At 41.3% G+C, this 21388-nt stretch overlaps 1 protein-coding gene across 1 annotated transcript; it reads right to left on the minus strand.

Annotated features, from left to right (window-relative positions):
- Positions 1-219: 219 nt before the first annotated feature.
- tpm1 (tropomyosin 1 (alpha)) lies at positions 220-9111 on the minus strand. The gene is made up of 10 exons (XM_083916995.1): positions 8881-9111; positions 8071-8196; positions 4710-4843; positions 4233-4350; positions 3411-3481; positions 2534-2609; positions 2244-2306; positions 2059-2128; positions 1384-1462; positions 220-441 (listed from the first exon to the last, which is right to left on the minus strand). The coding sequence occupies exons 1-10, from the start codon at positions 8992-8994 to the stop codon at positions 438-440; spliced, it is 855 nt and encodes a 284-aa protein (XP_083773121.1). The 5' UTR covers positions 8995-9111; the 3' UTR covers positions 220-437.
- Between the last annotated feature and the right edge of the window lie 12277 nt (positions 9112-21388).

A 21388-nucleotide genomic window follows, 5' to 3' on the forward strand; every position in this document is an offset into this window, starting at 1 on the left:
CTGTGATGTTCATTATAGCTTTAAAGAACAAAACTTGAAGAAAATAAAAAGAACAGTAGTGACGAAAGCAGGGTAAAGCTCAACAAATGGTTTGTTGAGATGCAGAAACAAAATGAAAAAAAATATAACTTAAAATCATGGCTTCCTGGTTTTATTAGAGCCACTTGAAAATAAATACATTTATAAGGGGAAAAAAAGGACAGAGTAAAGAGATACAGCTTACATAGAAGGAAGGACGTTTATTTTTTACACAATGCAGAAAGATTCTAGGATTCTGTACAAGTGATGAGATGCAATTAACTTTGACATGAGGATGAAAACATGAGGAGGAAAGGAAAGCATAGACAGAGGGGGATGGGAAAATTGAGAGAGGGCAGGAGAGAGCAGATAGATGCCACTCAGCCGACAGGAGGCGTCTTTGATGGGGTGTAAAGTATTTATCTGTGTGGGAGAGAAGAAGTACAGTGAACCAGGGAGTTGGTGTGGGACCTAGGGGAATATGTATCGTGCACCACAATGCACCAGAACCACAGGAGTCACGGCACGACACCACAAAACCACAATTCACAATGACAATGCATTGTGAGGTAGCAAACACAACACAAACACAAACTGGAGGTCAGATCAACTCCTTCCTCTGATTACATCAACACCTTTTCTGCGAAAACACAAGGAGCAGCGCTTGAACAGACCGATGCGGTGCGCTTTGTCAATCTCCCGCAAAACTTTTTTAGCAAAACTGAGGGGCTCAACCAGGGTGTAGCTAAAATGTGACAGTTAGTCTTCAACTGGTATAATGACAAAACAAAGAGGGCTCTCACAAACACACAGGGGGGGCTTTCTTCTGGACAGAAGTAGACCATGTTAGTAAAAGAGGACAAATTAAAAACACTCATAACCTAGAGTTAGAATCAGATTCACTGAAATGTTTTCGTGCACGCACTGCTTAGGACGTCAAAATGTCATGTCAAAATATTGTCTATTTATCTATAAAACTATAAAATTGCATAGACTGACAAAATCAACAATGCATAACGTAACTTCAGTCCAGTTAATAGCATCCTTCTACACCAATGACACTACATTTAGTATCGTCATAACCACATCCTTATAAAGAAGTGTGAAGTGGGAGACCACTTGTAATTGTTGGAAGTAGACTTCAATTACAGACAAGGAATAGCACCATATCTGTTTTAAGACATTAAACTTTAAGACTATCTAAGAGATAGCTGCGTAACCCTTTTAAGTGCAGGGGCAGGTACAAGGGTTGTATGTACTAGTTATGAGGGGTAGAAACTATAAGGTGAGGTAGCTGGTGTAGAGGGAAAAGAGATGCAGGGGAAAAGAGGGTGCAGCAGGCAGGCGCAGCAGGTTGAAAATTACATGGAAGTCATGTCGTTGAGGGCGTGGTCCAGCTCCTCGCTGATGGCCTTGTACTTCAGTTTCTGGGCATACAACTCATCTATTTGGTGGGCCAGGGGTGCAGGAGGAGGGAGGGAGGGAGGGAGGGGGCAAAGGTGAAGGAGCACATGGCAAGGAGGTGAAGGGTGAAGAATCCAGAACATTGACGAGAGAGAGAGGACGAGACAGGAAGAGGTGACATAAAAAAAAATGAAAACAGAGGGGAAAAGAAGAAAACAAAGTTACACCAGAAAATGATAGAATGGAAATGAAACAAAAGTCAGGGAACATTCCTCAGTGCCGTGAATAAATGGAGCAAATATTTCACTCTCAGCCCTCACTTTGACTCCTTGAACACTAAGTCAACATAAGGCCCTCTTATCTCTCTGATAAAGACCAAAGCCATTCTCTCCTACCTTGGAACTAAAAAAAACACTTAAAAGAGAAAGAGCCACCACTACATAAGTATCTAATGTTGTCTGAAAAAGAGCCACAATGGCATTAAGGGGAAAGCAGAAACAGAGTCCAAGAGCAAAGCAAAAGAAAATGGGCTAAAGAGATTTTTAAAAATGCACTGAGCTTCATTCATCACTGACAGAATAACCATTTCAAAATAACCAGAGTAGCACTCTGGGGTGAGGGTCAAAAAAATCATACCTTCCAAGTCATCAATGGTCTTCTCAAGCTTGGCTACTGATCTCTCAGCGAACTCAGCACGAGTCTCAGCCTGTGTTACAGAGACAGATTTACGAGTTAGTCCAAGTGTGATACAGCACCTGTGAATTGTATAAAGTAGCCTGGACCCAGCCTGGAACACCAGATAAGCACTTGTGAAACTTTACCTCCTTCAGCTTGTCGGTGAGGACCTTGATCTCCTCCTCGTATTTGTCCTCCTTCTGTGAGTACTGTGGGACAAAAACAATGATAGATGTCAAACAACCGGGCATGGATGGAGTCAAACTCTAAATGTCCTTCATACACATTTTTAAACTTATTTTTACAGATATGGATGATGGAATAAAACTGAAGTGAAGACATTCGGCTTCCCGCGCTCTCCTGCTCCCCATCCACCCTGTCTAACGGGAAGTCGAGGGGTTTGACAGCATGCACTCGGCCAGAAGGTCGGACTTACCTTCTCAGCCTGGGCCTCCAGTGACTTCAGGTTGTTGGTCACAGTTTTCAACTCTTCCTCAAGCTCAGAGCATTTGCTGTTGTTTTAGATGAGGGGATAAAGTTGCCATGGATAAGAAGAGGGGGTGGAGGAAAAGGAGGGGAGTGAGGATGGACAGAGCCAGAGGTGGACACAAAACGGGTAGAAGGAAAGTAAGAAAGAGGGGGGAGAGGAAACAAGATAAATAAGAACTACAGGGATTAACAAGGAGGGAACCCCAAGTACCTTAAAAGTGCCTTAACAGAGCAGGATTGTCAAATTAGCAATGTGAATCTTGTGATCACACAAAGAGTAGTGGGTTACAATGGAATCAATTATTTGGTAAATGGTGCCATGCTTCTCTTTAAATGTTAGGTGTTATTCTTGGACAGTCTCTGCCATGTTAGAGGGGTGAAGGAGAACATGCCCAGAATAAAATAGCATGAAAGAGGAAACGAACAAGCACAGCAAGCAAAGGAAAGGGTTTGCTCAGCAGCATGAATACAAGTGTGAAGAGCCACTTTACACATCAATACGTGTTTGTGTTAGTTTTGTTTGTAGTACCTTTGTAACTGACGAGTTTAGTGATTTCATGCTTTGCTCCAAAATCCCTAGCTCATCATCTGCTTTCCGAGCCCGTCTGTTAGTGGTTGGGTGCGGCATACGTGCGCAAGCCAAAGCCATTCAAACCATGGAGAGCATGCAAATAATCAACACAGGACACATATTTTTCAAATAGATACAAGTCTGACACTTTGTGTATTAGCGCTCAAAGCTCCAACTGTTGAAATGCGAGGGCACGTGTAAGTGTAAGTGCAGATGAAATGCGTGTAAAGCGTGTAAAGGTGAAACATCTTACCCTTCTGAAAGCTCAGCACGCTCCTCTGTACGCTCCAGGTCACTCTCAATGATGACCAGCTTACGGGCAACCTTTAGGTGCAGCACAACAAAGTGTTACAACACAAGTATATGATGACTGTGAGTGACACAACTAGGATGTGCTTTTCTTTTACTCTGTGTTAAAGTGTTCCACTCCAATGTGATAAAACTTGCATTGAAATGTAACTAAAGTAAAAGTACAATAGTATAGCATAATCAGGTAAATATACTTAAGTATCAAAAGTAAGAAATCATTAGTCTCTTACTCGATTTTATATATAGTATAAAGTAACTCAAGTAAAGTCCAAGTACCTAAAATGTGTATGTAGGTACAGTACTTGAGTAAATGTACTTAGTTATACCCCACGACTGAATACGATTGTGTTTTACTATGTTGTCATTCATTATCTACCAGCCTCCACTTATGGGGGCCAAAGAAGTTAAAGTTGTGATAAATACATTAATAAATTCGTATGTGCTTCAAACTACATTATAATTTGTTATAAACCATTTATCAAATGTACTGCAAAATTAAAACAAAGTGTTATCTATACACATAAACTCATTAGAAAAGACTATGTGAATGGTGCTTGTGGATTGAAACTTCAAAAGTGTTGTCATCACTGGGTAAAGGTGCTCTTAATCGGACCATAAAACAGAAAAGTTAAGTAGAATTAACAGACTGAGATATCATAAAAGAAATATCTGTAACAGATATGTCACAGAATTACTGATTGCAGTAAATGAGCAACTGTGTGTTTGATGTCTTTTTGGGGTGGCTGCCAGGGGCTGAAGAACTCGCCTCCTCATATTTGCGGTCAGCCTCCTCAGCGATGTGCTTGGCCTCTTTGAGCTGGATCTCCTGCAGCTCCATCTTCTCCTCGTCCTTCATGGCCCTGTTCTCAATGACCTTCATGCCTCTGTGTGAGGGAACAAACAGTCGAGGGATGTAAGAAATCAGGATCTGAGACCTGACAGCCCTACAGTCTCCCCACGGACACACATGTCTAGATCACAGTAATGTCGGCCATTAAATATTTAATATATTTTTCTAAGGTTAAAGGCGTATTGTTTTCTGACATGAAAGAGGGAGAAAATACAGAATTCTGGGATGCTAAATGACTGCGCTATCTGACACAGCTAGTGTAACTGTCTGACACCAAGCTCTGCTGCAAAGATGCTCAGCTCGTACCCCATACGAAGGGCCGTAAACACAGCCCTGACACTTGGTCACGGCAGAGATCAGGGGACAGAGTATGCGCTGCTCATAAGAACCCACCTCTCGCTCTCATCAGCAGCCTTCTCAGCCTCCTCCAGCTTGGTCAGGGCAGTAGCCAGACGCTCCTGAGCACGATCCAACTCCTCCTCAACCAGCTGGATACGTCTGTTAAGTGAAGCGACATCTGACTCAGCCTGGGAAGAGAAGAGGAGCATGTCAGTAGAAAGTTTGGAGGTCATCGTCTCAAACAAACAACCTGGAAATCACACACACGTCAGGCCAAAGAATGGACCGTAGGTGGGTTAAGTGTTTTTGTATGCCACCTGTTGGGAAAAAGCCCTCCCGGGAGTATTGTCTGTGCTTCTATGTATAGTGATAACAATGTCCCAGGCTGACAGAAGGTTGAATACCCTGCCCATTTTTTTATTGTAGGCCCCTGAGAGAACATTAACAAGGCTCAAGTCAAAAGGGAGACAATTAAACTGTAAATGACTGCTCACATGGTACACGTGAAATTCCCCAGATAGCTCACAACCGCAGGTGACATTTAAGTGGAATTTAACTGGTCACATATGCAGTGTAATTGCTCCAATTGAATTGCTTGAATGGTCTGGTATCTTTGGTATCTTGCTATGCATTATCAGGGACTGGAAAAAGAGAAGACCTTTTCTGTTCAAATTATTCAAACCTGTAGTAGCTACTTCTGCTTTAGGATGTCTGTTGGGCAGGTATGAGACTTACACTGTGCTGAAAATGTTGTGAAAACAGGCTTCAACTACCACAAGTCTGACTGCTTCCCCTGCATGACTGCTGCATTGGATGGACCAAAGTGCATTTGAGGTTGTAAAAAGGGAGGTGCTAATAACAATAATGATCTACAAACTGAAGCAATGATTTCAACCCCATTTAAAAACCCCGCGTGGTTGATTAACATTGATTAGAAAGCCGCAGCCTGAGACAGGCTCAGACTGCTGTAAGCCCCCGGAGAAAGATTTATTCCCAGTCTAGAGATCTGCCGCTATATGTTCACACGGAGGGAAATCACTCTTTTGCAACCTATTGTCCTTATATGGGCAAGTCAAAGAGCACGAGCTCACGGTGCGCACTGCTGCTGCTGACACCTTAATGTTGCCACAGTTTAGTCGCAACTTCCTGGTTGCTGAAAATAATTGATTCAAATGTTTAACCTGCGGCTGAAAAAATAAAACAAACGGAAGTTACTAGAAAGCAGGTTGAATGGGACCGTTAGCAGCAAAGTGCACCAAAGGAGATGCGAGTGAAACACAGTACTGCTATGAGGCAACACAATGATGCACTGTGTCACGGCCTAACGTTACCAATTAGGAGCGTTTAGCCAGAAGCAGCAGGCAATGAAACCCTGAGTAGAGAAGCTACTCTGTGGTGGCACTGCATGGAGCCATGTAAAGCTCAGCGTGCAGCACTGCGGTTTATCGAGATAAATCCCGTTATCTCATTGTGTAGGCTATCAATTCTGTGGAGCACGCATTCATACATAAAGGCTACAACGAGAGGATGTGTGGCTAATTTTTTGCGTTTGTTAAGCGGCTCTTGTCTGTGTGCACGCGCGGTAGACATGCTTACTTGTTCCCTGGTTTTCCTCTCCGAGAGCAGCTCCTTCTGTAATCTCTCGGCTCTCTCTTCAGCACTGTCTGCCTGATCTTGCAAAGATTTGATCTTTCGTTTGACTGCCTCCAGCGACGCAGCCCCGGCCATTGTTTACTGTACAACTATATATATGTTTATTTTCTCTTAGAAACCGACTACACTATGAGCCGCAGCGCAAGAGAAATTGGCAAGGAGCGAGATGACGTCCTTGATTGTGCCGAAAGCTGCGTGAAGACCATAGGTGAAGACAGGCATTGCAGGAGTGCGCAAGCTTTCTGATATGCCTGTTATTTGTCCAGGAAGTGCTGCGGATTTCAAAATAGACCTAAAAACATAAATATTCTACGCGGCTGTGCAAAGCGTTGCAATGTTAAAGCCTGCTTTATTGTCCCTTAAAAATAATAAAATGAAAAACGTTATCGATGTAAAGTAACGATGTCTTTTTAATGACAAGAGCAAACCCCATCTGTACACTGTGATACTCTCACAGAGCCACAGCGCCCTCTGCGGGTCAACTGTGAGCAGTACACATGGTAGTAAAATACTTCTACAGATTACAGGTCATTCAATAAGTCTTGACAGTAATTACAGGCTATGTTTTGGAATTTGCAGATATCACAGAAAAGCCCTGCGAGAATATGGAAGCGGGGAAGACAAGTCCATAAAACACTAAGTAGTAGTTAAACTCCTTTTAACACTAGGGGCCATTCTTAAACGTCTCTATAGGAATAGAAGGAAAACGCATCTATATATAGTCCATATATATATATATAGGCCTAGCTACATACATGAAATAAAACACAGCATCAAATCAAATGTGACAGGCTAAAACTCACTAGACAATAAAGTAGACACACTAGGGCCTAACTGCTCAAAGGAATCCAATTAAAGGATTATTACAACGGGTCGTCCTGGAGGCCACTTATAAGCCACTTGATTCCCCGCATTGACTCAGTGTCTATTGCACTTGAACTCGATTCATACACGAACTCGGGCATTCACGGAATTGTTTGTCGTGAAAAAGAAAAAGTTTATGAGGACCTAAAGTGTAGGCTGGGCTATTTTCTACCCAGCAGCAGGTCGCGACCTTTAAAATGCCTACATTTCAATTCTTTACATAGCCTGGCTCTCCTGTCATGTAGGCTATTTATGAAAAGGGCAAATATTTTAAAAGGATCGTTATTTCTTTCTGTAGATGATCTATTATGTTTTTTTCCCCATTAGTACGCTTCCTGGGAAGTTTTGATAGAAATCAGTGCTTTCCCCCCTGTGGTAAGCAAATAGCGCAGTCCGCAGATGTGAGCTCTATCTTGACCATATAAAGCAGTGGGCTATATTTATCCAGGCGCTTGCTCTCTGCGCCCCAAAGACTGCACATTACTGTTGACTCCGAAAAAGACTTCTTCAGCCTGGGACTGAACACACCTTAAACACAAACAAGTCCTAAACACAATATGATGAGACAAAATAGGGGATTCGCTATCAGTTATCCCATGGATTGGGTTTCAAATAAATAATGAGTATTTCAGTTACACAGCCAATTAGATTTTCTTTGGGCGGACGTGTATGTAATTGTGTATCCTTGAACATAAAGCAACAGTTCAACAATTATTGGCATTTGATCAAAACGGGTCAATTTGTGACTTTGATGGTCGATTTTGAATGACCACAGAGAGGAAATGTGTTTCTCCGTGGTGTTGAACTGTCGCTTGCCACACTCACGGTGATGAGAAAATAAAGGTGTGAAGAAGCGTGATGCAGGAATGGTGCCATTGTGAACCCCTTCCCAACTTACGTCGGCAGCTTTCTTCTCAGCCAGCTCAAGTTTCTCCTGGGCATCTTTAAGAGCCTCGGAGTACTTGTCCAACTCATCCTCAGTTCCCTTCAGCTTCTTCTGCAGAGCTACCAAATCGTCCTCAAGCTGAGGTGGGTTTCAGTGCCCAGACAGTTTCAGAGGTGATCAGCGAGGAGTTGCGTGAACGCGCGCACAGGCGCAAGAGCGCACACAGAGAGACGCACACGACAGAACAGGAGAAGACAGTACAGGACAGGACAGGACAGGACAGGGGAAAGAGAGGAAAAAAGTTAGGGAAGCTCATGCACATCAGGATCAGGTACCTTGGTGGCGACCTCCTCAGCGGCCAGCAGCTTTTCCTCAGCAGTTTGGAACTCTTCAAACACTTTATCTCTTTCGTCTTCAGTAAGACGCAATTTCTTTTCCAACTCTCTTATATCGTCCTCTAACTATACATGCATATAAGAAAACATCATAAGGTTAAACAGGGTATGAAATAAACATGCACTTATTCAATTTACCATCAAACAATATTTCTCTCTAATTAACATTATCTAAATCATCAACACAATTGGCTAAATTTACATCACCAACAACAGTTGAGAGAAGGATTTATAATATCCCCCCAAAAAATCAAGAAGGATTGGTTATTCTTAATTCAATCCTTATTTGGGTTTATCCATGAAAGTAATAAATCCGTATTTAGGAGGCGATCCATTTAAAGGGCAGCTTTACACTGGTATTCCTGCTTTTTCTATCGATCTTTGGGATTTTCCACCAAAGAAAAAAGAAAACAAAAAATCAGCCGACCTGTTTGCTTCTGTCCTCTGCTGCTTTCTTGTCTCCCTCAGCCTGCTCAGCTCTGTCCAAGGCATTCTCCTTGTCGAGCTTGAGCATCTGCATCTTCTTCTTGATGGCATCCATGGCTGCTTTTTGCTGTTAGGCACCACAAAACGTCCGAATGAAAACGAAGGAGGGAGAGCGGCTAGGGCGTCTGTGCCTAACTGAACACTAAGCTGGAGTGCAGGCTCTGCCTGACTGTGCCCTGTCAAATATGTACTTTCAAGGGGGGGTGACTGGATTCCTTTGGACATCCAATACTTTTTTGGAGGGGGCGTGTGTGGGTGCCCGGGCGTTTTTTAAGGCTCTGCTCTGCGATTCGTAGCTCCCAAACATTTGACTTTTGATACGCCTTTATATGGGATGTGATGGACAAGCAGGCAGCTCCCACGGAAAGGCTTCATAATGGTAATGTTACAGGAGCCATTTAATGCATGGAGAAGATGCAGATCACATTTTGTTTTACCAATGTGGCAACACATGTTAAAAACAGCATGTGTAATTGATGTTATATTAAGTGTCTTGATTCCAGCATTACTGAAATCAGGGGAATGTTTGCTTTACATTCCTTTATTCATTTCATTTATTTTCACAATGACAGTATTTATCTGTGTCTCATTTTGTCCCATTACAGGCTGGGAGTGGGACCACAGCCAGCTGCAATAATAGTTGGGGGGGGTAGGTGAGCATAGCTTCCTCTGGCATAAATTGGAGTAGCTCAAGGCATGTGTGCTGTTTGAGAGGAGATGCTTTTGATAAGCCCAGTAAGCCCTAGAGGCATTGTTCACAGTCTGGAGACAGGGAAGTGTTTACCTGATAATAAATCGGATATCCTCCCTGTAAACTGTTGATGTGTCATTTGACTGAGGCAGCAGAGAGTCCATCAGCAGCCAGGCAGGGTGGGTTTTATAGGCCTACCACAATTATAGCAGCTGAGCTGCTGGTTGACTTAGCACTTGAGAAATGTTAACTGCTTTATAAAGTACTTAAGAAGAATATTTCAGTTTTTATGCAGTATATTTCTTAGTATCTTTAAATCTGAAAGAATGTGTAACACCATATTCTATACAATACTTTTATATTGGATCCAATAATTTTTCTTTTAGATATTTTAAAACATTATATAAATGCACTGAGCTAATGAAACGTTAAAACACACAACTACAGTGACTGACGACACACCAAGTGTCTTCCAGTCTTCACAAGGATCCTCAAGGATATTTTTAGGGTCGCCTTCTCTTACATGCACCTGCCTTCGTCTGTAATATGAATGCATGACTCTATGCCAAGAGTCCAAGGCCCAATGCTATTAGATATGTCCCCTAAAATTATTCTGGTCTTGCTCTGGTTCTTGGTTTGTTTTACAAATTATTGTTGCTATATGCCTGACAGACTTTCAGTAGTAAAATATGACCAATATCAGGAATAGTGTTTTCATTACAGCTGCCTGCTTTTCTCCTGCTCTGGATCAGAATCAGTTTGAGGTAAAGCATTTGGTTTTAGGGTCTGGAAAAGGTGTTTTTTTCTTTTTCTCAATATATGCCATTGAGTACAAGATGATAGGCTATAGTCCCAATAGATGTATAAAGCTCATAGGAATCTGTTCATTTGACATATAAAATATGCTGTGTTTAACATATAAATGTTTCTATTCTCAATTTAATGTTGTGTGCATATATTATTTAGGATTGATAGGATATTTATTATCTTCAGAATGACGTGTCTTCATAATGTCCCTTGACAGTAAAGCACTGATTTTCAATTTGATCTTAATTATCTAAATCACCCTTTTCACTTAATGGACCCAGGGGAGGTTTGTAATAGCACACTGGATTTGCTGTGGCATTCTGGGAATGAAATCAAGCTAGCCCAGGACCTAGAATGTTTGCTTTGATTAAAGTAGTTACAAATCCATCCTTATGTCCACATGTTATTGAAATGCTACTGCATTCTGAAGTCTACATTGGAGAATTAAAGGCATTCACACATTAAGAATGGCATTAAACATGGTTTTCTTTATTTAACTACATGACACATGTAAGCTGAACGGCAATAACAAAGTATTTTAATATTTAAGGCAGTTCTTAGGTTGTGGTGGTATTCTGAAGAGATTAGTTTCTTTTTTATGGCTTTATAAAAAAAAAAAAATCTGCATCTCAAGGCCTCTAACGCCAGCTATCGGAACAGTTGATGGAAGCTTTGAAAAACATTTAAGCCCACCATTTACATTTAGTATTTGAATTAGTTCTGAAACATGAAAACCAATTATATCTTAATAGAGAAGTTACTCGTAGGAACAACATGAACAAATAAATGTTTGGGATTTTACTTCCCTCTGTCCCAAACCTTTGCCAACAGCCACATTAGGGAAGAATTTATTTTCTATGGAAGGGTCTGTCTGTGTTGGAAACAGTGATTGCATAAACTCATTCAAACACCCAGGAATCTTCTCAATATTCATCCTCAGAGGGCGGCAAACAGCTGAGAGGATGTAGTTTGACTGGATGAATTAATTCCTCAAAACATGCATTATATAAAAATAGGCTTGCCATCAGACAACAGTTGCCATTTTTTTTGGACAGATCTGAGACTCTCTCACTTGTTGGAATCCTGATCCACTCTGTGTCCTAGTTCAGTTGTCTACATGAGGCAACAGCTGAGTGAGACAGGTGCAGAAATCGGCAGAATGCACATTCACTATGCTATCATTATCTTTATTTTCCTACCATGTGAATGCATTTTTAGGACAGCCATGGTTATAAAAAAAAACTTGTAAAAAGTACAGTATACAGAACCATATTAAAACACAAGGCAATTCTGAAGCCATACAACTATTTATAGTGATAAAATTAGTAAATAAGGGGGCAAAAAGTGAGCAGATAAATTGTAAATCAACCAAATTTAACATTGGTTATTCAGGAAATTGTCAACTGAGACATAAGACCCCGTCAACTCTCAGACTTTCAACTCTGTCTCTTTCTGGTCTTGATGTGGTACTGCAGTTTGTCCTCTTGCCAATTTAAGTGACACAGCAGCTTAAATACAAATACTGTAACACTGTATTAGTTAATCTGTTAGGCCTACAGTGACAACCCGCTATGCATATGGAATGTCCGGTTCTCCTCAGTCGCTGCTCAGGGAGGAGCTTGGCTGTCGTGCCTGAAATCATGTTTGCATAAGAAGACCCTCAGGACAGACATTTGAGGATCTCTCATGGCTAGAACGTTACTGCATTAGAGGAAGTATGTCTGTGCTTCTGTTGAGGCTCTGTCGCAAGGTCTGTCTAACACCAAAATGGCAAATGTTGCTCAGAAAAAAAAAATCTTAAGCTGCTTGCTCTTTACCATAACTGGTCATTTAGTGTGAGGCTATAGTATTCTGACATGTACTGTATGTGGATTTTCCCATGATTACAACTGACCAAAAACAGCAAGGGAATATTGAGGGTAGCTGTCCCACCAAGTTGAGTTCACAGCCACGGAGTGAAACTATGAGAAGCATAGGGTTGGCAGGCTCCTTGTCAAATACCATCTGAAGATTTCTGCAGACATCGTCCAGATATATATAGCGAGAACTCCTTGGCTCTGGCTTTCAGGCAGTACCCCTGGGATTAGATAGCTCCATGCAGGGGCATAATCATTTAGCATAGCAAAAACGGAGAGAGGGGGTGCAACCCAAGCTGTAACCCAAGCCCAGATCATGGCCTACTGCCGCTGGGTTTATTCACAGTAAGGTTCCTCTGACATATACAGTACTCGTAGTCTTAAGACTCAAACTTGTGTATTGGAGAGCACAGGTGGACATCTACCCACAAACAGGGCACAGAAACTGCCACAGTATTCTACTTGACGGATAGTTGCAATAAGTCTATGACACTTTGACTCATGCAGTTCTGCGTGGTGATAAATCTGTCATTAAGAGTGTAAATCAAACAAAAGTGTCCCTCAGTCAGTTGTAATTCCATCAAACTCTTTGTTTAGTTAACGGAACCGAAGAGTTCAGTAAAAGCTGCCTCGAAATCCACAATTTTCACCACACCCATGCTTAATAATTTCAGTCAAATTCCAGAGGTATGAAGGTCAAATATTTCAGCTGCAGGTGCTCCATTGAAGATGGGTAGCATTCTTCTTGTGCCAAGTTCTTTTGCTACAGTACAAGTAGCCGCTGTTAAACGAAAGGATCTGTCATCTCTCAGACTGTAAAGGCCTGTAATAAAAGTCTTACAGGGAAGAAATGGAGCACATACCTTTCCACTATTACATTGTTTCATGATTGGACAGATATCCTGTACAGATGCATTGGTCAAAGTTTAAAGGGGTAGTTCTGATTTTTTTGAAGTGGGGTTGTTTGAAGTATGAGGTATCCATAATCAGTGTATTACCTACAATAGATGCAGTCTGCATGCCCCCAGTTTGGAGAAGCAGGCAGGATGACAAGTAATGTACTACTGTGGATGGGGGCAGCAGTTAAACATATTTTATCCATTACAAAAGGCTTGCCTAAAACAAACATCAATATTAGTTGATATAAATGATGGTGTCAAGTGTATGCTATATTTAGAATATTTTCACCACTTTACTTGCCTTCAAACAGCCCTGTTTAAGGTTATACATCAGGGAAAGCCGTTTTATGCTCTCATTAAAGTTGCCCCACTGACAAAAACAGCAGAACACCTGAGCTGCTGGTCTGCCACTGCCTTGATTGGTGAGTTAGTTTGTGTTATTCTGTGAGTTTGGTGTTTGAAAAAGGGTTAGGAACTAACAAAACTAACAAACTAACTCTCGTGTTCTGCAAGAAAAAAGGACTATTTTTGGCTTTGAAGCAATTGATAATGGCTTCAGTTACCCTGTGTAAACTTAAACACGGCTGTAAGGTAAAGTAATGAAAATATTCTAAATATAGCATAGACTGAAACTGATATTGATCTTTTAAGGTGGACCTATTTTTAGGTGGCTAAAAAACATTTAGCGGCTGTCCCCATCGACAGCAGTACATTGCTTAGCTCCTGTGCCTGTCATCCTGCCTGCCTCTCCACATTGGGGGCGTGCCGACAGTCATCTACTGTCAGTAATACACTGACTATGGATAAGTACCTCATACAACCCCACTTCAAAAAATCTGAACCAACCCTTTAAGAGAAGAAAGTATGCAGAAAAGCCTCAGTGACACATGCTACGACTTGAGAGAAAACAAGCTGAGCTATGGTGTAAAAATATCGAATGTGGGTAGAAGTCATAATGGATGAATATTTGTGGCCTTGGCAGGGCTCCTCCCAGACTATTTGTTTGTGTTCCCCCTGTACAGATGGGGACACACAGAGAGGCAAGAATGTCAGCCATATCTGATGCTGCTCAGTCAGCTTAGACTAAAAGAGGGGAGGAGAGAAGCATCCGAGGGGAACCGTCACGATTCATTTCAGACTTATGTGGGATGCCATGCTAGAATCCTAGTGTAAAATTAAGAAGGCCAGACCTGTCATAACACGAATACTAGAACAGAAAAGTCAATTTGTCTGACATTCTGCAGTTCAAATATGTCTTCGGTTTAGGAAAACAACTACTCTGTTGTGTTTATTTGTACACAGTAAAGGGCAAGTCGAGAGGGAAATGGGCAGTTAATGATTGTTTACAGGCAGCTTGAACTTCTTCCAGTTCCAGTTCCAGATAACAGATTCCTTCCGCAGCATCAGAGTTGAGTCCTCAGAAACTCTTCCTTCTGGGATCAGAGGCTGTTGAGATATGTATTTAAATCGTTGACTTTAATGCTCAGTGTCTTTTTAATGCTTGTTGATATCCTCCTGCAGCATAATAATTGTGGCTCGCTCTTTTGTTTCTCAGGCCACAGCTGCCCAGCATCTTGTCGATAGCCCTCTTTAAATATTTGCCTTCAGTCTTTTGCCCCTCGTGTCACAGGGCTAGAAGTTTCCGTATTTACACACAGAGGGAGAATCTTTCATATACGTGTCCATATATGGGCTCTCTGGTGTAAGCGAGGTAGAGGAGACAGAGGAGAGGGCTAAGTTGCGGGGGCTTTTTGTGAGGTCTAAAGACGCACTCAATATTTCTTTCCATTCCACACGGCTATAAAACTTCTTGGTATGCACTTCCAGCTCAGCCACTGTTCTCTCTGTTACAGTCCTGCCTGTCAAAACCCTCTGGCGCAGAGAAATTAAACAATAGGAAGAGGTGTAGGATGGACTTCTATGGTTGTTTGTTCATTTCCCATTCCTTTACTTTTGTGACTGCAAACTTCTCTTAATACATCCCCTCTTCAAAACAAACTCCATCTAAGCTCACCATTTGTGGTGAAAAAGTAAAATTTAAAAACTTAAAAGAAAAAGTGAAGGTTTATATCAAGTTTACAAGTATATGAACTTCAAACCGCAAAATGACCATAGCTTGGATGAAGAAAGAAAAGCCATAATGTGGAACATTTGTTAGGATATATGGTGATGAGACATTCCATTGTGGTTTTCGAGTGGCTTTGTGAAAGCTTGCAGGCTATGACTGGGTCACAGTGGTCTTTCTGCAGTAAGGAATGCCACAGGAACCCACAGCTCTGCGGCACCTGCATTCTTACACCAAAGCTTGCCTGCAGTCTCATGTTTGATCAGATGCCGTGACCATTTTCCAGTCAGGCTCGGACACAGCACATGGCGAGGGCGCTACATACAACAGTTGTGCAAAGTCAGTCATAAAACAACTGTCTGAGTGCCGCGACGTGAGAATAAATAGACATCCCTCTGGTGTGGTCTGGTTAGTTCCTGCCTGAAGGCCTTGGATGTCTGAGATGACAATGTACAGTATGATACGAGGGTAATTATGCTTCGAGGCTGCCTAAACAACACATCACTGTCATCAAAAGAATGGAAATTACCAGCTAGTTTTCACATCTTTATATACAGTTGGGTAGATTAGCTTAGTGATTTCTAACCTACAAGTTAAGTCCCCTCCTAAGGTAAATGGTAAATGGACTTGTCTACTACTACTCAAGGTGCTTTTACTACTTGCCACAATCACCCCCTCACACACACACACAAATTCAGACACTGATGGCAGAGGCTGGCATGCAAGGAGTTGATGATGAGCAAACGGCTCATGATGAGCAAATCTAACCATTCAGATGCACGTTAACACGCAGCTTGGCACAACCTTCAGGAGCAGTTTGGGGTTCAGAATCTTGCCCTTCAACATGCAGACTGGAGGATGTGGGGATCAAACCGCTGACATTTCTATTAGTGAACGACCAGCTCTACCCATGTACCTCCTAAGCCACAGCCACCAGGGTCAGCTCAGGTCAATGTGATAAATGTGACGGGCCATGATATGATTAATGCAATAGAAACAAAACTAAACTAAAACAAAGTTCTGCTAAACAATTTGTATCAATATTTTGGACTTTTCGTTGCTTTTAAATTAAGTTTAGAGGGAAAATCACTCTTGGGTGGAACTGTGTGAAATGTGACAAAACGGGCCCCAACTTGACTTGTTATTTTTAAAGTCAAGTAGTTTAACAATGCATTGTATTTAATAAGCATATCACTTGTTTTCTGTGTAAAAACTTAAATCAGAAAAATTACTAGAAATTATGAAATGGAGTATAAAGTAGCATAAAAATGGAAAAACTCATGTAAAGTACAAGGACCTCAAAATTGTTCCCAGTACAGTACTTGAGTAAATGTGCAGTGACTTTCCACTCCTGGGAAAGACTGTGAAGAAAGCAGGTTATCAAAGGTAATCAGTGGAGTCTCTGGCTGAGTAAATACAGCAGAAGAAGGGTAGACAGGCAAACTGTCCATGTAAGACATAATAGTCTCACTGATTAATCATCTTGGCTGCCCCCACACCAAATATTCTCTTAAAAATTGGCATCAGTGTTGAGAAAAATCTGCTGAGCACTGAGTGAACGGACTGTTTATTCAGCTTTAATACAGGGCGGGGAGGCCGCAGGATTGAGAGAAGAAAAGGAGCCAAGGACTTCTTTCTCTGCAGAAATGTGGCCTGAGTGTCAAGCAAAGTTTCCTTATTAAGACAGAGGGTTTGGAAGGACGAGTGTCACATTTCACTCGAGACAGCTTAAATCCCAGAAGACACCGCGGATCAGTTCCAGTCGGCAGCACAGTCTGAGACCGACGAATCCCCTGTTCCACAGCTCGTTCTTAACACTGTTTAAGATTTGGGCAAAATCAAGAATAATCCCTGTAAATCATATGGAAAAGCCTGACTTTGGAAGAGCGGGTGTTGGAGTAACACATGTGTTTAATAGATATTCCTGATGGTTACTTGTGGAGTCGTCCAAAATTAGCACCCAGGGTTTGAACCTCAGCTGAGACCCAATATAGCCCTGCTGTCATTGCTGACTGAGAAATACTGCCTTCCTTACAAGAGGGCTAAAGGAGCTGCTGTGCCGTCATGGGAGAAGCAGACAGCGAACACTGTCACTCAGGAGAGGATGGACCCTCTGAATGAGACGGCAACTAACACACTTCACATAAAAGCACCGCCCACCTGTTATCTCATGGAAATGGGTGAATTATGTCTGCTGTAGCATTACATAAAGGCCAGAATTTGGGCCACTTGCTGTTACTTGACACTCAAAAGATCACTTCCATAACATTTAGCTGAGCAGTTCGACTATGTGAACCAACTTTTTGTCATTTTACATAGAAAGCATGTTTTTCATTTAATCCAATCCACCCCAGATGGTCTCTTCTGTCAGATATGACATTCAAAATCAACCATTTAGAGCAATTCCACAGTCACTTCTTGGGTGTTTAGCTCTGTAACTAATTCACAGAACAAAGACAATTGCCACGTTCTGAGTAAATGAAAGCACGGAAGTCATCGCTACAGATTCTGTTTACTATTCTCATTAAATCAAAGGCTGTACTGTGTATAAGTTATGGAGCCAACATGTTGGGAGAACCATGTGGATGACCTAAAATAGTCATTTGTTCCAGACCTGAGTTAAAGACTCTTACATTCATCAGCTGCTGTCTCTCAGGTTTATGTTTGGAAGCCCTGCTTCTCAGAGCAGACACAGGGGTGGTATTTGAGTGTGAGTAAACAACAGGCATCCCTTTAACACAAGGACCTTTGGAAGAAGTAGTCACTGCTATTTAATTTTGTTCCTTTTCTTCAGCCTTTTCCAAGTATTTAATTGCCAACACATTGCGAGTGTGTTTACACAAAGTCCATACACTACATGGACACTTTTCACAGGCAGCATCCACAAACACGAAGGGCTAAAGACAGACACAGAAGTCGGTTCAGTCTTAAAGCCACCTTCTTCACAAACAAAACAGGTAACATACATGATGAGAAAACGAAAGCTGAACGGAAATTTCTGTGAAGGTTTGGTAATTTTTCCTCTGCAGCTTGTTAAATGGGTTCTACGTTCACTCTGACATACAATCTTTGGGTCTGGTCTATGTGAGACTTCCTGACAAAGTGGACCAAAGCCAAACATTAACTACAGCCATTCAACCAACAATGCTGGTTTCCACTGTTTTATCAGCTTGGGCAAGCTGCAAGTTTCTTGGCTTGACATAGCTGCTGAAACACTGTTAATTCCCTTCCTTTCCTTCTGTAAACTTTCATAGAAATCTTGAAGAATAGGCATGAAAAGCAAGAAAAAGGACAAGGGGTGAGAACATCCCTCGCATTGCCCAAAGCTTACATCTAGAATGTTTTATTCACTGATGTTTTGACAAAGACGTGAGAAAGAAAATTACTGTCAGATTTAGATGTTGTCTGTGAAAAAAAGTTTCAGTAGCATGCTTTGGACAAACGGCCCAGCCCAAAACCCAAAAGCCTTCCCCGATGTGCATTTTTTCCAAACCTCACTTCCTCTTTCATCATTTTCTCTACAAGTAGAGAAAACTGGCTTAGGGCAGATACTCAGTCCCTCTTTCTATGCCGTAAAAGACCACAATGCCCTTTAAAACAAAAAATACATGGGCCTGATTGACAGTGAATTTACATGCAGGTTTCTTCTGTTGTGAGACATCTGCCCATTTTTATTAATTACTTCACATTTGTTAAGTCTAGTATTATACCATCTAAATAATTACCCAAAAGGCACAATAAGAAACTGATAAACACTGAAATTTCGAGGAGTATTCTTAACATGCTATAACTGGCTACAGAGCTTCCCAGTGTGACAACTCTCAATTTCACGAGGCTGTTCTTAGCACAAGCCACTACTCCATTCCAGCACAGCATTACTTCAGAGCCTACAGTAACTTGCCTATTTACACTAGAAAATATATAAACATATAGATTTAAGAAACCCATATCAAGCCAAGTGCATTTGTTGTTCCTCTGGCATGGATTATTTAACATACTGAAGATTCATGCTAAAATAATGAAAGTGGAGAGCTGACCCAGTGTCGTTTGGTTTAGCCCCGGGTTACCGTGGCTTCATTTTTGAGAACTTGAGCGTGGAACAAAGCCTGAAACTAAATGACTGCCAGGCTGTGGGGATTAGGCATGGCACAAGTTTAGGATGCCAGAGATGTGCACTGTTTATGCTAAGGGTTATTATATGTAAAAAAAACCTTAAAAAAAAAAGTCAAGATGTCTTGTGCATGATTCCGTGCACATTTCCCTGTAATTTAGCTCAGCATTTCTGGCATCTATGCCAAAGTTGGGATCTTGACAAAGTTCTGGAGGTCTGAAATGTGCTCCATACAACAAGGCTTTATCACTATATACCTGCCAAAAGTCTGTGGAGTTGAGGAGGTTAACGCGATATGCCAAAGTGTAAAAAATCAGGCATCAAACCTAGTGCCAATAAGATGCATCCGGACTCCGAACCTTTTATCATGAGGAGGAAAATTACACTTAAAAAGTCTTGTCAATGCCAATTAATAGAAAAACAAATAGAGATTAAGATACATATATATATTTGATACAGATATAGTAATTTTCATTTCAGCTATCACGCTGACCATAGTGCTTCTGCTGCCAAAAGTTAATTGCAGGACATTTGTGGGAACTTAGCTATAAGTCATAGCTATAACAGTGGTTTACTAATCAGCCTGAAGTCATGAAGTTCAGGACAATAAGAATACAAACGCGACCACCCGACATCTCTGCTTAACATCGTTCATCTGCTGAGGTTTTGATAGCTCTGTAGCCTGCACAAACACCAAAGTTAACAAGACAAACATCCTCCTGTCCTTAGGACTTACAGTAAGGCAGGGAGAGGGTGAGTAGTAGACAGGCACTCCCCAATAAATACATGGCTTCAGTTTCCCCTCTTTACTGTGTGGCCTGGCCTTGCATGAGACCAAAACACTCAAACAACCAAATATGGTGTTCATTAGGACGACTCGGTGTGTTGTGCCGGCCACCTCAAACCATCCTTTACACACACAGAAAGTGAATCAGCTTCAGATTGAAATAAGTTTTGTATCACCTGAGGGAAAAAAAAAGGCCATGCCTAAGTTCAAGTCTGAGTAATCACCAGTAGCAGACACACAAAATGTCAGCATGAGTCTACTTTTAAAGTTCTTCAGCTGTGCAACTATGAAACCAGAGAGCAAAATTAATGGAACTCTCATTCTCAACATCAAAATGGGAATCACTGCATACTTGAAGGTCTGGTCTGTGAACCAGGAGGGAAAAAGCACATCCAATATGTCCATATTTGGTCTGACTAACTTCTCCAATCGTTCCACTAGAACTTATTTCTCTAAACGTCGACTGAGCCCTCTGACTAACTATGAAGGATAATACTGACATCTGCTGGAAAAAATGCAGGATGACTTTTTTCCCTTTCTTTTGTCAACTACATGCATTGATATAAAAAAAAGAACAAAAATGATAATAATCGCAAGGTTTTTTTGAAACTCTTTATTTTTGGTGAATACAAAAAATACTTTTGTGACCAGATAAATATTATACATACAGCATCAAATCATAAAACTAATGCAGTCTGTTAAAGAAAGCACAACAACTATTCAGAACAGAGCTAGTAACTTTTTCTATTTCTGTTAATACTTGGACAAATCAGTTAGACAATATATTTCAGGGTAATTCTTACATTTACTCATAAAAACATATATTTATATATATTTTAATACAGTGGTTAGATAATGAAACAAGGAAGTTATTAAGTCCAACATTTAAGAGGGACTTGGCATAATGATTTCAACAATTCCTCAACTTCAAACACAAATTGCCACATGCTCATGGAATGCAGTCTAGTGTTAGTCTTCCAACATGGTCTCGAAATCCTAAGGTATCCACAGATGCCCTTTTATATCAGCATTATAATATTGTAGGCAAGTAGGCCACCAGCCAAGGCATTGTATTGTATGGCAAAGGACTAGGTGACAGTTTATTAAGACCCCGATGGGGATTAGACTGGCATAATGTTCTGATCCAGAGAGGACAAGGCTCAGGCTCCCACTCAGCCTGATCTTCAGCTGCTTGCAGGGCAGACTCCAGTAAGGCACTAGTACACAATGCAG

The sequence above is a fragment of the Echiichthys vipera genome (genome assembly GCF_963691815.1).
Source record: "Echiichthys vipera genome assembly, chromosome: 7".
In the NCBI taxonomy this organism is placed as follows: domain Eukaryota; kingdom Metazoa; phylum Chordata; class Actinopteri; order Perciformes; family Trachinidae; genus Echiichthys; species Echiichthys vipera.